The sequence below is a fragment of the Tyto alba genome, unplaced genomic scaffold (genome assembly GCF_018691265.1).
Source record: "Tyto alba isolate M040663 unplaced genomic scaffold, T.alba_DEE_v4.0 Super-Scaffold_6, whole genome shotgun sequence".
Classification (NCBI taxonomy): Eukaryota; Metazoa; Chordata; class Aves; order Strigiformes; family Tytonidae; genus Tyto; species Tyto alba.
This window is the reverse complement of record NW_024881327.1, coordinates 27504183-27521023: the sequence shown is the minus strand read 5'-3', so window position 1 is coordinate 27521023 and position 16841 is coordinate 27504183. Positions and strand designations below refer to the sequence as shown.

Genomic DNA, 16841 nt, shown 5'->3' with positions numbered 1-16841 from the left:
ATACTGATAAATAAATTTAAAATATCCACTTCTATATTCTTTGAAGTACAGACCTTCTAGATACCTGCTTTTTTAAATGTCTTCATAGTACATCTATAAAATATACAAATGGGTGAGCAGTGTCTTCTATCCCAATGACATCACAAACTTGATAGTGTATACTCCTATAAAATAAATCGCTGTTTATTTTTTCTGCCATTGTAAATAGGAATAGTTTTCAGTCCTTTTGTCCTAAATTATAAAAACAGCATGCCAACAATAAAAATCAGTTAAAAATCAGATGCCAAAAATTAAGCCTCTTTTCTATACAAAAGCCTTTTAGCAACATACGCTATCGCAGTATAATGAAAGCTAAGGCAGAGCTATACCTTCAGTATGTATCCTACTCTCCATAAAGCATTTAAGCATATAGGGCCATATCAAATCAGTGTATTCATTCTTCTATAAAGCAACCAGATCTAGAGGAAAAGGGAAAAGTGGAGTCAAGACAAATATACCTCTGAATAGAACTGACCAATTTATTCATTAAACTCGCACTTTAAAAATAGTATTCCCCTGAACAGACTACAGGAAAAACTGCAGTAACTCTTTCCAGATTTTTTATAAAGCTAAACAAATATCAATACCAACCTGGATTTTTTAGCTTGAATTTGGTACCACTGATACAATGACTTTATCTGTTATCTGGTCCATTATCAAATTTCTGTTCCTTGCAAATATTCAAGACTAGGATCGAGCTATGTCTGTTAAGGAGATTGCAGTCCTTTCATTGTAAGATATATTTTCCAGTCTTTTATTCTTACTACTCTTAATCCTCTCCTCCACTTTTTCTGATCTTTCTTGAATTGCTGACATGGAACTACATACCCATCTGACTACATGCACCAGTACCAAGTAAAAAGGGAAAACTACACTTTATAAACACACGTACATTTTTTTTTTTTTTTAAATAGTCTCTGACCCACAAAACTTCTATGCTAGTTTTAGTATTTGAAACGTATATTTAGGTTACTATCTATGAAGCCTACTAAAATCCTTTTCATAAAGGCCTTTCTACAAGAGAAAGCTTCTTGTCCTCCTCTTCTCTGACCAGTCCTCTGAAGTCCAAATTTTTGGTACAGTTGTGCTACATTACACTTTGCTTGTACAAAAACCCATGGCAAACCAAAATATAGAAGAAACCCAAGAACCCTGACTTTGAAACAGTAAAGATGGTTAAGTCATCAACACTTTGCCTTTTTGTATATACACAAAACATGCAAATCTACACATGTGGAAGAATATGCACTAGTATTTATATAAGCATTACAGGTAATTTGCTTTTTACATGTGGAAAAATGGTTTAACAGTAAAACCCATAAAGATTGCTGGTGTCTGCTTGTCTAGCGCTACAGCATCTAACTTCGGTTACATACTATGATCAAAACCCAGTCTGCCTTCAGAAAGATTTAGACTACAATTTACCAGTTCTCTGCTCTGTTATCTGGGCTGGGAATATCCTTTTCATTCATGGTCAACGTGACTCAGCTCCTCTGCAGCACTGCACCTCCTTTTCAAAACACTGACATATTTAAGTGAAAAGCCATCAGCTGAGACACAAAAACCAAACTTTACTCTGAACGAGGCCCCAGTGCTTCCTCCTCAACTTCTGGGCACCAGAACAGGTTGCCAACATCCTTAGGAGACATTCAGCAGCCATCCGGGCACAGTCCTGTGCAGCCTGCTCTGGGTGGCCCTGCCTGAGCAGGGGGGTTGGACAAGATAACCGGTAGTCATCCCTTCCAACCTCAAACATTCTGTGATACTGTACTGCTTCTGTTTGTAAAGCTGATTTTCTCCAGCATCTAAAAAGATTCTGAGTTTAGTGATTAATAAATCAACAACTTACTGCAATTATTCACACACAGAATCAAGTGTTTATTTACAAGTATAAAGACATGAATGCTATAAGTACTCTGTCGTGTTCTTCATTATCATGGCACCTCAGATAAGGATAACACATTATGCAAGTAAGACACCTTAGTTTTACTAGGCACCTGTGCAGTCACTGCTGAACAAATATGGCACACATCCTAAGTAGTACTTTTCCATAATTCTATAAACCTTTAGTACTAATAGCAACTGTACACTGGATTTCTCTATTTTTGGTCAAACAGATACAAGATTTTATTATTTTCAGCAAAGGATTAATAGTTTATTTGGTCACAAGTCATAACGGCCTTCTCATTTCAGTATTTTACAGCATCAACACCTTTTGGCTTTGCAGAGAACTTTTTTTTTTTTCTTGTTCAAGTCAACTGGGAAGCCATAGCCAGCAGATACTGTTGATCTGAATTCTGTCATTTCAGTTGCAAGACAACCTTCAAAAAGGAGAAAAGGAATGAGATTAATGTTGGGCGAGACCAAAACTTAAGCAGTCTAGGAAATACAGCTTTTTGCTTTCTGTAATATGTGACTGTATAAACATGACTTTCCTCTGGCAAACACACCACCTCTCTCTCAGCTCTCTTTTACAACCTCACACAACTATCACTTCCACTTTCCTTAGCACTTACTGCATGCAAACCGTTCCTCAGCTCCCTGTAATCAAAAAGCAGAATGGTAATTTCCAGGTCCAGTGAAGTTCCTTCCATACAAAGCAGAACCAAGGGACCATTTCTAGAGTGAATTCCCCCTTGTGCGCACATAATACTAAGTAAGGACATGGCAACATCCCACAGCTTCCATACGGACCTTCACAGAGGAGAAAAGGAGTGTGCAGACTCCTGGAGTCTGTCCTGGAAAAATCCTTGTTTATACAGTGTAAAACTAATGACAAGCTATTATTTTTATTTAGTTTTGGAGGGAAAAATCCAGGGGAAAGAAAGCTGTTAAGGGCACTCATTTCACAACCACCTGTATCTGGACTAATGCATTTTTCTCACTGGGAACCACATAGTTATTCAGAGGTCTCGCAGCCTCATTAAAGCAACTGGTAGACATAGTTGTAGTGTCTTTTTTAATTCGAAACATTATCAGCACTATTACTGCTTAGTATTTAACTCTGAACTATAAATCTATTATTTTCAGTTGTTATATGCTGATGAAGATTTTTTTTAAATATTCATCTACAGATTTCAGCTATAGCATCATAACATTACATGTAATACCTAAAGAAACCCCTTACTTGCTAAATGCTATGAAGCACCTACAAGCTGCTACCTTCTAGAACACGTTGATAAAACACTTTCACATCCATCCTGCAAGATGTCAGAGAATTCAGTCTCCCAGATAAGAGACGTAAATTTTTGAAGACATTTTCAGATTAAACAAAACAAACAAACAACAAAAAAAATAAACACGCACACACACATCAAAAGTCACACCAACAACCAAAACCACACTTTCCTTTATAACAGAGCCAGAATTATTCCTGAAAGGTAACTGAACAAGGAGGGACTCCAAGGTTTGCAGTAATCACCAGGGTGCAAGTCAGATGACACTTCTTCCCCTAACAATTCTTCTTCAGATTCTCACTTCCCTTAGTCTTTTCTACTAAGGGATCTGAGACACTTCAAATAAAGTTTCACTTGAAACTTCCTTCTTGGGCTACTGTATTGGAATCTTTGTAACTTCCTTCCTGATTTACTATGCCATGGAAATTAAAGCACTTAATTTGAACCAAACTACTCTACCATATGCATTCCCAGCCACTGGCATTTTGTGAAGCTGAGGGAACACTGGAGTTCTCTCCAATCTTAATTTGCTTCTCCTCCTATTCTCACAAGACTTTTTATTGGTGGTCTGAACAGACTATTATGCTTATCAGGATTTTAATTACATTTTTAAAAATCTCTAGGCTAAACTAAAAAAACCTCCCTGAAGTCTATCCAAGATGGTCTGCATTACATACGGCTTTCTGTAACTCTATAGTCATTTTGCCAATGAATGGTTTATTTGGGGTTTTCAAAACACCATTTCAGTACATGAGAAGTCAGGAACAAATGATAGTAACAGTAAAAGTTACCTTATTAGCGGCTTCCAGTGCATTTATTAGGTTCTGCAATTCTTCCTTATTCATTTCTATAGAAATTGTTTTAATTTTACCGTTTTCTCTCACATCCAAATCAAGATTGAGAAGTGGCATTTGCAGCATGGCGATCTTATCGCTGGAGAGAGCAAGCTATGCAAATTGATGAAAAACCAATAAAGTGTAAGGTGAAGCCACTAAGTTTTCGGTCTTTCATGGCATCACATCTGCATTTTATATTAAATGTGCACTACCACAACAAACATCAACATGACAAAACTAACCCCACAAGTCACCACTGCCGTTTTTGGTTCTGCCTTTTTTTCACATTACTGGGAATTTTGTTTGCTTGTTAATACCAACAATATACTGAAATACTAAAACCCCTCTTTATTAGCAATACATTTGTCAAAATTTGTTAAAATAACTGGACTTGTATGGTTTTGTATTCTAGGTGAAAAGAAAGGATTCATTTGATCATGGCTCTTTAAAAGTGAAGCATAATGAATTCTGAAGTCACCATATTCAAATAGTTCTGGTAAAGAACAAGTAAGAAGGGCCTTAGAGAAGGGGCAGTTGGGAGAAAGAGGACAGACACCTTTGTGCAGTTTTTAACTCTCTCTACAGCTGATCAAACATTGTCAGATAGCCTAATTGACAAATACTGATAAAGAGGATTACGTACCAATTGTACATTCTTTTTTGTTTACTATTATACTCACTCTAGTATAAATCGAGCTTTTAAAATACATTAAAATTAAAGATCAGCTGATAATACTGTAAGTCAGTGTTGTACACACCTATCTTAGAGAACGAAATGTGGTACAACAGAGAAGAGACAATGTCCTTGGTAGGGTTCAACTGTACTAAGCAAAAAAATTCACAACTAGCTCAAGGTTGGGGGTGGGGGGAAGGCAGTTAAAATCAAAATGAATACAGTAGTTCAGACATGTACCAGAAATAGTTCAGACATGTACCACGAAACAGAAATACAAAAAATCCTCCAGCAAAAAAAGTTAAGAAACAACAAAAACCAAGAGTTCACATAAGTCTGGTTTATATTTTTGTCAGTGGTCAAGTCAGTTAGCAAGAGATCTATCCCTAGTAACAGTTCATCTGAAGCACATTACGATGCCATACTTGCTATTGCAAAATCTTGTCTATTGTGGGCATTGCTCTTTGATTTCCAAAGCTGTTCACTGCACAAATTATTTAACACTCTTGATGGAATGGAAAACTATTTAACAGCTCCCATGGACTAACTAAAATACAAACAGTATAAATAATGTTGTTAAGTCTTTGATAGAGCTTAATTTAAAGCAGCTGTCTTCGTAACCCCAAACCACCATCCAACTTCAGGCAACACAGTTATCATTGGTTTATTATCAAAACAAGTCTAAAGATAAATGATTTCAAACTAATCATTAAATGCTTATTGCAGGAATCTAAAAGTTTGAAAAAAGTCAGGGAAACACATCCTTAATTGGCTTACTATTCTTAAGTAAGTATTTCTTCTTCCTTTGAGTAAAAATACTGTATATTCAAGCCTCAAAATCGTAACAGCATACAAAACTTCAGCTGTTCCTGAGTAACACTCAATCTCCTTTCAGGAAAGAGACAGGTATTGCAGCTTTAAAAGAAAGGAAAAAAGAAAATAAGTTTACTTTTATAGTTGATACAAATTTCTGGCAAACCTTTGATGTGTTATCATGAACGTGCTTTTCTGATACCTATAAAAATTGAACCACGCTCCAGAATGAGCAGGCCTGAGACGACTATACCAACAGTTACTTCTGTGTTGGGGAACACTTCTTTCAAACATTAAGGCAATACTCTCACCTTTAACTGCCAGTCAAAATCCTGCAGCTGGGCAGAAGAGATTGCATTTACTCTTTCCACTAGCGCATTCCTGATTTCTTCCTTTCTGCCTTTTAGACATTTTGTGATTGCTTCTTGATAGGTTGAATTTAACTCATTAATCTGCTGAGCAGCCTACAAAATTAAAAATAGCAATTGCTTAAACTGTGAACCACAGAAATAACATGTACCACCTGTAATTACTGTGCTCTGTAGATATCCAAGCTTCTACCCAGATAGCTGTTATACTGGACCCCACAATCTCATCTGTCTTATACTACCCTCAGCGGCTCTTCTCTGTGTGTGACAGTATTTACCACAGCAATGTATGAAGAAAAAACAATTTCCTTGTCATTGAAATTAAAAGAAATCAGAGAACGGACGCTTTATCAGCCTTCTTAGCACCCTAAAATCAAAACAAAGTCACACACAAACAAGGGGTTTAGCTCAAAGTTTCTGAACATCAAAGTAAAACCAAAATACATTAGCTTCACTGAAACAGACATACTGATGTATGGACTTTCCTATGGATAACAAAGTATCCTTCTTTGATCTAAATACGAGCAGGTAGACAAAATACAAGCAATGTGCAAAAGATGAGAATGAAGATTTCTGATAAAGAAACCAGTTTTCGCAAAGTTTATACATATTGGAATGCCCTGATCTATAGTCCCTGTCCCACATGGGCTTCCATTCACAATCTGTTTTTTTTTTTTTTTTATTTTACATACAGTCAATGTTTTAGAACACTTCAATGCATGAGTAATGAACAAAGAAAGCCAAACAAGAGTGCAAATTGGTTTTATTGCTAAAGAACAGTAATGGCAGATTATGTACTTTAAGGAAAACAAATTCAATTTGGTGGTACTTAAGATACCGATTTAAGCTACTAAAACAGTATTTTAACAAGCATTATCCAGTGCTATTAAAAAAAAAAAAAACAAACCAAAACGAACCAAAACAAAAACAAGTGTCAATTTCTTTTAAACTTCTTTGCAGTGTATCTTTAAGTGCTACTCACTTTCTATCTAGTTAGGCTTAGTCTGCTACTATTCAAATGCTACACTATTAAAATACTTTAGGAGTAAATACACTACAAGACTAATCACTCTAGTATGGTCCTGCAAAATCAAGCCCAACCAGTGCTGAGCCCTTACCTCTTCATCAGATATGTTTCTGCCAACTGCAGTTTTGAAATACATCATTGTGTCTTCTAAAACCTCCATCCACTCTGACAAGCTCCAAATACTGCCATAATCCTGGTATCGAGGATATGCGCGGCCACATACGCCATCAATTATTTTATGAAGGAACTGAAACAATGTGATACATAACTTCAGAGCATAATTCTATCACTGTTAACCTATACCCGATACGAGACTGATCAGGCGATTCAGTCATCACCCGTCCCTTCGCTGGGTACTGTCCCAATGCTTCCTGAGTGCAGCCCATGCACCACTCCAAAAAAACATAAAGAGGTAGTCCCTGAATATGAACTGTCCTCCCTTCTCCCCCCACAGCCAATTCACAAGGTTTCACCACCGACATCACAAGGCGATTCAGAGCCACCCTGGACCTACTTTTGGAAGTAGTTTTGTGCACAGTTACCACACACTGCCGAGCAGCAGAGCTGCCACACCAAAGGGCACCTCAGTCACCTCTGCGCTGGGACTGTCAGGACCCAAGCGCTCATCTCCACACGCCTGTGCATCTAAGTCTCCCAAACCACTGCCCTCTAGCACTGAGGCTTCTCAGCCTGCTGTAGTAATTTTTCTCGGCGCAGCGTGGCGAGGCAAACCCAGCCAGCCTGCTACTTCACCGACGGGAAATGGCTGCAGCCTCTCCGGGAGCGGCCCGGAGCTCGGGCGGGCCGGCCGGCCGTGCTCCCCCTCAACTGGGAAAGAGCTCCCGGCCATTTCCGAGCCTCTAACAGCAAAGGGCGCGCCCCCGGCGGTATTTTGAGCCCGTACTTTTGGTTTCGTTTCAGGGCGGGCCGGCGAGGGGAGCAGCCCCGCCCCCCCCCACACCAGTCCCGCCGGGCGGCACCTCGGCCTCCCCGACGCGCACACCGCCCTCCCCAGCCCCGAGGGCCGTTACCGGACACCGCCCGACGGAGACTGGGACCGGGGGAAAGGCACCCGCTTGCTCCCGCTCCCCCTCCTCCCCAAATTCGCTTCAGGGCGGCAGCGGCCCATAGGCCCCGACTGAACGCAAAGCAGCCGCTGTGCCGGGCAAAGGGGAAGGAAGGCGCTGCCGCCCTGCCCGGGGGTGCCCACCTCGAGGGCCCGTCCCGGCGGCAGCTTCTCCAGCAGCCGCAGCATCGCCCCGGCCCTTCCCGCGCCCCCCGCCGGACACGTGACCGAGCGGCCGGCCCCCGCGGCCACTCCCCTCCGGCGGGCGGCGCGCATGCGCACGGGCAAAGGCGCGCTGCGCAGCTCCCGCCGCCCCCCCGTCAGCCGGCGAAGGGGTGCGGGTGGGAATCCCCGAATCGTTACGAGTTTCTCTATGTAGTAACACTCAAGCTATTTTCACGCCCTGCCTGCTTTGCAGCTTTGCCTCTTCGCTCTAGCTGCCCAGCTGGCGGCAGGGGAGGAAGTTCAAGGCTTACAACAGGCGCCACAGGGCTGATACTACATGAAATTGGGGAAGTTAGGAGAAATACTAACCGCAGAAGGCCATGCTGCTGGCGTGGTGTTGACCGTGATCAACTCGTTTCGCCGAAGTGGGAGTTCAGTGCTAAGCAGACCGTGGAGGAGGTTTGTGGAACAGTTTTTAGCCTTGTCAATGACCTCTGCATGCCTTGAGTCGATTGGGATGTGAATGTGAAGAACCAAAAATGCCAGACCGCTGGTATGAGAAAACCTGTACGAAATCATGTCCCAGCAAGGCAGAACTTCACAGAGATTGATGCACCTGTAGGCAGTCCTTGTTTCACTGAAATCACTAGGCTAATTCACAGGCAAACAATTATGCCTATATAAATACAACACTGGGCCATCAGAGTATGAAACCAGCTACAAGTCTGTGCTGGTGGATGTAAGGTCTGTGGAAAACCCCAAACTGGTTAAGTCGGTTTGCAGCACATCTTCTCCAAAGACAGGTATGGGGCCTTGGAGGAACAGTGCAGTGTGTGGGAGTTTTGGAGGAGAAACAGATGGGGAAGAACCGATTTCATGTTTTGCTGACTGTAAACTTTCAGATCCACCCAATTTCTCTCAGGGTTTGCTACTGTTAGTAGATTAGCTTTTTAACAAAGGCTTCTGGAAATTGTATTCCATTTTATTATGGAGAAATTACTTGAAGCTGCTGTTAAATTCAGGTATAGCTGAAATTGCAAATAAACATTTTGTATCATTTTCAGTAATAATTTAATTTATTCCCCTAGATTTTGCTTTGTTAGATAATGGAAACCTATCCAATTTCTTTTGACTGTACAATGTTGCACACTACAAAATAGAGCAGCAGGGGGAGCTTCTGCTCCAAACAGACCCAGAGACGGCACAGCAGAAATGCGAAGGAGATCCAAATTTGGGGAGAAGTAGGGGGAATAAGGAGGAAAGTAACGAGTGCCCCACTCATTTGAAAGGCATCAGGTAAGTGACAAATGCAAGAGAGAAAAGATGTAACATACAAATACAGAAACACATAAAAGAGGACAGAGACCCTTCTGTCTGATACAATCTCAGTGAACACTTTCAAAGCAGCTTACTTTTTGCAGGTCTGAAGAGTGAGTTTCACTTTTCATAGATGTATAGTTTAAAATAATATTTGGATTCAGCCTACAGACATATGAGGAGCAAAGTCGGGCTACGCAAGGAAATGAGAGCTGGGTTTGCTAAATCCATGTTTCCGAGCCCATGCACAACTACAAAGTAGTAGGGAATACAAAGCTGGCCTTTGGCAGTTCAGAATTTGTTTGGACTTGCATTATTTGGATCTGCCATCAGGTCTTAGACTTTAAAAATACCAGCTTTTCATGCTTCTGTACCACAAGCAGCAATAATCCACCCCACCCCTCTGAATGTAAGCTGCCAAGTAACTACAAAATCAGAGACAAGGAGGGAAACTTGTAGAGCAGTAAGTAGGTAGGCAAGACACTCCAGGACATTAAGAAAAGAAGCAGCTTTATGAGACAAATGCAGCATGAACTTTGCATTGTATTATCCACATTGCTGCTGAATTATAGAGGGTTTTGTTTGCTTTTACAGATAACCTACAACCTCAACTGCAGTAATTAAACATATTTTAAAACTAATCCTTTCCTTGCCCCTGTTTTTGGAGGAATGGTAATAATTAAAGCATTGGCAAATAATTTAATAATCAGAGGTTCTTGATATTATAATAGCATAAAGGTGTTTTACATTGCTCTAAATATATCCAGTTGGAGAGAACATCTGAGCACCAGTATAACTGGCCCCTAAGGAACTATGAAATTGGTATGGCAATAGAAATAAATACATAATTTTTCATTTTGCCAACACAGAGGGGCCAGTAAATGGAATTTTTAAATGCAGAGGAAACATGAGGTTGCAGTTTAGATTAAGCTGAGCTAACTGTCAGCCATGGAAAAGGGAGATCCCACTGGTCCTCCAGCCCCTGTTTCCAGATCTGCTTTCCTTCCCCCTCCCTTTTGCCAGCATTAGGGTGCCTGTGGCTGCAGGATGAAACTGCAACTGATATGGCTGAAAACTAATTGTTATTTTGGAACCGGTTTATTTGTTTCATGGGGTAGATTTCAGCCAGGTTAGAACAGAGCACCGCTTTGGACAGAACAGAACTCTGTTCTTGGGAACAAGGGGGAAGACAAAACTACCCCTCTGGCAGCTCGCACTTAGACTAGATTTAATTGATCCTGAAACTACATCTTGACACATGAATATCAATCAGTGAACCACTTTAATTATTAAACCAGGAATCCTGAAAGCTTTTGTAGAACCCAACAGGAGTCTCTATGAATATTCTCGTAACTCTGCTTTCCTGCAATTCGGGACCATTACTTCTTATCCTGTGTCCAGGGAACATGCAAAACAGTTTATTTTCATCTCACTTATTTCTACCATTTTATAAGGAAAAAATCACTGCTATCATTCCTATTCTACATCCCTCTTTTCATGCCTAAGAGTTCTAGGTGAACTGAATACCAGTTGTGTGTCAGAACTGGAATTTTACTTGCCACGTGCACATCTAATGACTGTAATGGCTGGAATGCAAAAAGACAACAACAGAAGATTAATATTCACTTTTAGGGCAGATGCAGTAAAACTATAAGCCAAATATTCCTCCCCTTCTCTAAGCCTAACCCTAAGATTTTAATATTAATAATGAATGGTAATAGTGTGTTGGTGATTTTCAAACTTCTTTGGGCATCATAAAAGACAAAAGAAAATGTCATGTGGGTAGATTATGACGACTCTTAGCCCTATTAGTAAACAACAATTAGTAGACACTGGAATATGCTGCACAGCAAGTTGCACCAACACATCATAATAGCAGCGAGGAGAAAGTATCCTTAAAATAGTAAACACTCTGCTAGGTACATCTCCCCTCATCCAGATAAGAAATTCATGGACTGTATTTATTATATGACTCTGAGTTGAGAGCTACTATAACAGCTACTATAGATTTTATCACATAATATTTTAAGGTAATGAAAACAGCTGTTGATCAAGTAGTTACACTGGCAAAACTGATTTTGCTGACAGAGGTGGTGTCAACCAAGGGCATAGAAAGAGAAGGTAATTTTAACAGACTAAGAAAAAACCACAGTTTGTTGATACAGCTATGTCCATGTTAAGAGTGCTTTTGCCATTACAGCACAGCAGTGCCTTTTTACCACTAAATCCCTTTCAGGGTAAATCCAGCCAAATTGCTCCCAAGACAAATGGCCTTGGGGTTTACAATCCTTTCTCAGTTTTGTCAGTCTAAGGGGCAGATTATCACATCTACCTCCTACTTCTGCTGTTCTCTTTTCCATGGGAAATAACAATTGAAAAGACTTCACAGAAGACATTCCTTAACTCCTACTGAACAACAAACCCTGTCTATCCCAACAAACCCTGTCTATCCATGCCTGTATCAAAGCTCAGGAAAGTGGAGTCAGTACTCTTGACACAACTTCCCTTGAAGAATATTTAACATCTGTTCCTATTTTTGCTTCTCTGAGACAGACTGTGTGACTACCATACTTAGCACAGAACTAGGATAAAGAAAAATTCCAACTCTGCCACTATATTAATTCCTACCCACTTCATCTTCTTGCATCTGAGTTTCCCCACCTGCAGAATTAAGATAGTAATATCTGACTGTTCCTACAGGTGGTATAGGAATCCATTAAGTTTGTGGCTTTACACCATCATGTTTATTAACTTTAAATAATACCTGATGAGAACCAGCAGTTCTTCTGCATTTTGGGAAAAGTATGACCATGGCAGAAAGTCAGGTGTGTGTCCAGATTCTTTTTTTTTTTTTTTTTTTAGGAAACACATGGCAATATGATATAAAACAAATATAATGTTCATGAGGAATACAAAGAAATACATTGCAGAGGAGAATGAGGCCAGAAAAAAAGAATTTGAAAGTGACATCTCACAAACCTAACTAAATATTCATGTATTTGTTTGAAAAGTAGATTTTGGGGAAGCAGTTGTAAGAGACCTGGACAACTCCTTTACAATTACCAACTTTTTGAACCTTTCTAACTGTCACACTGTTGTTGCATGGCCTGCATGACTCCTGGGACAAATTCTGCTTTGAGTCATATTACTGCAATTCCCCTTTTCCTTTAGCATGAGAAAGTCTCAAATTAACAAAGATACAAAAAGAAGATAGGCACACTGCATCCTTCTTTGCAATGGCAAACAATTTTCTCATGGCTTAGTCACTGATAAGTAAGAGAGACATGCCAATAAAACCATTGTATCTCAGCTTGCCTATGTATAATCTTTCTGGGTACAAAAAAATGTTCAAATTTACCTAAAAGCATTACCAGCTAGCTGAAAAAGTCTAAAACCCCTCTGGCTCATGCACAAGTGCAAGCCTTGTATAAGGTAGGAAAGTGCATTTATTTATAAATAGTGTTTGCTATAGTGAAATAATGAATCTTATTATGCAGGTGACAAGAGTTTTAATTAGTATTTTGCTCACACTAGATTTCCAATGGTTTAATGTTATTGCGTCAGTAGAGATATTCTTAATTTTCAGTGAAGTAGCTGAGATGACATTTGCTTTTATTTACAGTTACTCTGGAGCAAATTCTGGAGAACTCTCCAGATAATTTCCCTTTGCACTGTGAAGACATGGTCTACTTGTTCTTCCACAAGGCACTGTAAGGAATGTAGTAAGACATTTTCCTGTCACAGTTTGGAGAATATTTCAGGAGAAATCCTGAGTGACTTAAAATAGAAAATTTACAATTATGTTAATTTTCCTATTTGTCCTTAAATAGTTCCTTTACCTATAGGAGGAAAATAAGGAGAAAATATAAATTGTTCATTTGAAGACAGGATATGCTTTTTCCATATGTTAACTACAATGCATATATGACATAAAATCCTAGCAAAGAGCAGTTGTTCTAATATTGTCACATATAGTACTAGTTAAAAGTAAACCCTAGGATTCCTTACAAGTTTGAACTTGACCTACAGATACCTGTGAAAGTATAAATCCCTTTTCACTTTACCATGGTGATGGCTTTTCATTAATTAATCTTGGATCTGTGATCTACTGGGCTACCCAAGTGGATCAGAAATGTGCATGTGGTCACATTTCTTCCAAGCTAGCTAAAGCCATACTTGCACTTTGTCTTGCTCTTGGTCTGTACTTTATCTTTATCTTGGTCTACACTTTATCTTTACCTTGGTTTACACTGACTCTAGAAGGTGAGATGATCAGATATAAAGTCTACTGAGACAAAGTTTCACCTTCAAAAGTGTTTAAATACATGTGAACCATAAAAAAGAGATTTTATCAGTGTGGTATCTTTTGGACACTTTTGATCTGATACTAGATTTCCTAAAATTAGTTTAACCATCCTATGAAAAAAAGAGCCTTGGATTTTCCCTTGTAGAAAATACCTGAGAGAATCAAAAGTCGAAGTGCCATCCTCATATTCATCTGCTGGATTGTTTTTATTTGTTCAAGAAATGGATATAGTAGCTGTGACATAAGTATGTTAAAATAATGAACAATTCTGTTTAGCAAGTTGTTCAGCAGAAAATATGAGTTAGAAAAAAGTAAATGGAAAAAAAAGCTTGAGAAAAATTATAACCCAGACAATAACTTTCTACAAGCAAAGAGGGAGGAAAAAGCAACTTACTAAGTAGTTCATTTGATATCGCTGACTGGGCACGTTTTATTAGCCGATAGAGTTGTTTGAGAAAAATAATATGCAGAATTAAGGTTATTTTGTGGACCAGATAAAATCAACAAGTCAAATAACTTGCTTATATATGCAATGAAAGGGAAGGCACGTAAGTACATACCATAAGTACATATCAAAAGTGTTCTGATTCATAATAAAACTGCAGCAGTGTAAACAAGCTGATAAAAAGTTTACAGCTGTAGATAAGGCTGAAGATTTGCCATGGGAAATTGCCACATCATGGTAAACAGAAAAAGAAGACATTAAGCAATTTATCCAAGCGCATCAAAGCTGTCTGTGTGAAATTTCAATTAGCTATTACTACTTTCCTACCATACACAGTTTCCCATCAGCCCAGAAGTAGCCGCACTAGATAGTGTTCTTTTTCTTTAGCGTTACAGTTTTGTGTCTTCTTATTCAATGGGCCCATGTTAGTTCAGCAGGGTAGTCAGCCTGGATTGGTAGAAACTGGAGTCTCACTATAGATTACCAATTCAGTTTCCCTATTGTAGAAAGTTCTAATGTCAAGGTAAGAGGTAGATTCCTGCTACATTAGGAGCTGCAGAAAGATGATGTTATCTCATTTAAGATGATTTTCTGCTTGTCCTGATAATTCATAGCCCCTTAAAAGTGAAAGACTCTTTCAGATTCCTGGTTAAATTGCAGTTGATTTGCAGTTACTTTCTGCAGAATGGGCAACAGAATTAAAATCTCTAGAATAAAAAGTCCCATCATCTTAGTGACTTTCAGGATGGAAGTTCCTAATATACGTGATGGCCAAACCACAGCGAATAGCATATCAGTAAATGCTACGTCAATAATAATAACTGCTACTGACTGCTAATAACTGCCCTCCAGAACTAGGATATAATGCAAGCTTCCTGATTCCTGGCATTCTGCAACTGGCTAAACATAATGGTGTAAACCACAGGCAAAGCTTGAGGATTGCATGAGTGAATACTACAGTCAGTTACTCTCTTAAAACTCGTCTACACAAGCTACATCATGGCAATTTATCTAACATTAACTACGGTCTGAATGGATTTGTTAAACTGCTTTACACCTTTGTCTGGACACTTTTATTCAGAACTTAGCCTTCATTCAGTTTGATATAATTAATGCTTATCTGGTTTACTTTAGCAAAACAAAGGTGGATGGATAAACACAAGGAACAAAAAGAACTATTTAAATCATTAAAATGGTGGTCACTGCTAGAATAAGAGCAAATGGGTATGATATTGAGTTTAGAAGCTAGAAGATAATTCACAGCACCCCTACTCTGCAACAGTATTCTAATACAGTAATATGAGCAAAACACCGAATTACTTTCAAGCTAAAATGCAGTCAGTTTAAGAACCTGATTACATGGCATGCTTGCAATAACAAGGGAATAGATTCAATGACCTAGAAGATGCCTTTCAGGAACGTTCCCATGATAATGTTTACATACCTATTCTATATCTCTCAAGATTTGCAAAATATACATAATGTACACAGAATATATCTTGCACTGTAAAAATATAAAAATAAATGTTAGATCTTTCAGAAAGCATGTAGTCTCAGAACTACTAGTAAACACTTTCACATTGTGGCTATTCACCCTTCTTCCATTTTTTTATTTGTAACATGGAAGTAGTAATACCTTCTTGTCTCACAGGGAGCTGTGAAGGATAATTCATGAATATTTATAAAAAGCTTGCTCCCGTGATGAACACAGTCTCTTCACAAGGAAATTAATAAACCCATACAGATTTAGATGGTTTACAGTAAATAAAGGTTATAGCCACACACAGAACAGACAAACAGCTGTTGTGCTCACTGTGCATCCATCATCCTGTAAACTGATTCAAACTTGGGTCAGGAAATATATCTGAGGATCTTGTAGTAAGAGACTACCTTAGTGCATATGCACAACAGACAGCTTTAATTTGCACTGGCAAAATATTGGGTTTTCAGATATAACATTGGTTAGGACTCTTCAGTACATCATTTAGCCAATGATCTTGTAAAGAATAATTCAGTGTGATTTAAAATGTAAGTTTTTTTGGTGAAATCTCTGCTACAGTTAAATTATTTGGGTTTACTGCAGAGCTAAGGAGGAAAAAGGTGATCAAATTACTGGGTGATAATCAAGTCCCTTTCCAGCTACAAATTATGATTAATATGCTACCACATCTTCAAAGATATTTAAAGCAGAGTGTATATCATAGTATGGAACTGTTTATACTGTAAATGCACACCAGATCTCTCAGGTACATCCACTGACCTGATATGAATGCACCTTGTACTTGCTAAGCTAGTCCAGGAGCATCTACACTACAGTAATGATGACTATCTGTGTCTACAAACCCCAAACCCCGCTGGCACTGCTATTTATGTGGATTTGGCACTGGAATGCCTGGGGAATCATACCCAGGTTCTTAGAGTTTCATTAACTTGAGGTGCTCCAGGGAATGTTTGATGGCATGCTATGACAAACTTCCCTCTTCCCTCCAGGTCTTCACAGGAAAGTTTTCAGTCTGCCAACATATTTAGTGGACAGTTCACATCACGTAAGTTCCTCTCTTTCATGTGCCCCAACCAGTGCCAATATGAGCTCAGCTGGATGAGCTGATC

At 39.1% G+C, this 16841-nt stretch overlaps 1 protein-coding gene across 1 annotated transcript; it reads right to left on the bottom strand.

The window, feature by feature from the left end:
- Window positions 1-1896: 1896 nt before the first annotated feature.
- COMMD8 (COMM domain containing 8) lies at window positions 1897-8266 on the bottom strand. The gene is made up of 5 exons (XM_042808327.1): window positions 8143-8266; window positions 7024-7179; window positions 5849-6001; window positions 4007-4162; window positions 1897-2360 (listed from the first exon to the last, which is right to left on the bottom strand). The coding sequence occupies exons 1-5, from the start codon at window positions 8185-8187 to the stop codon at window positions 2340-2342; spliced, it is 531 nt and encodes a 176-aa protein (XP_042664261.1). The 5' UTR covers window positions 8188-8266; the 3' UTR covers window positions 1897-2339.
- Between the last annotated feature and the right edge of the window lie 8575 nt (window positions 8267-16841).

Excerpts from the sequence above, each read along its gene's own strand:
- COMMD8 (XM_042808327.1), bottom strand. The coding sequence starts at position 8,187 with ATGCTGCGGCTGCTGGAGAAGCTGCCGCCGGGACGGGCCCTCGAG. Across the intron at positions 6,002-7,023 it reads GAAACATATCTGATGAAGAG|GCTGCTCAGCAGATTAATGA; the intron begins GTAAGGGCTCAG and ends TTAATTTTGTAG. Across the intron at positions 2,361-4,006 it reads CACTGGAAGCCGCTAATAAG|GTTGTCTTGCAACTGAAATG; the intron begins GTAACTTTTACT and ends TCCTTTTTGAAG.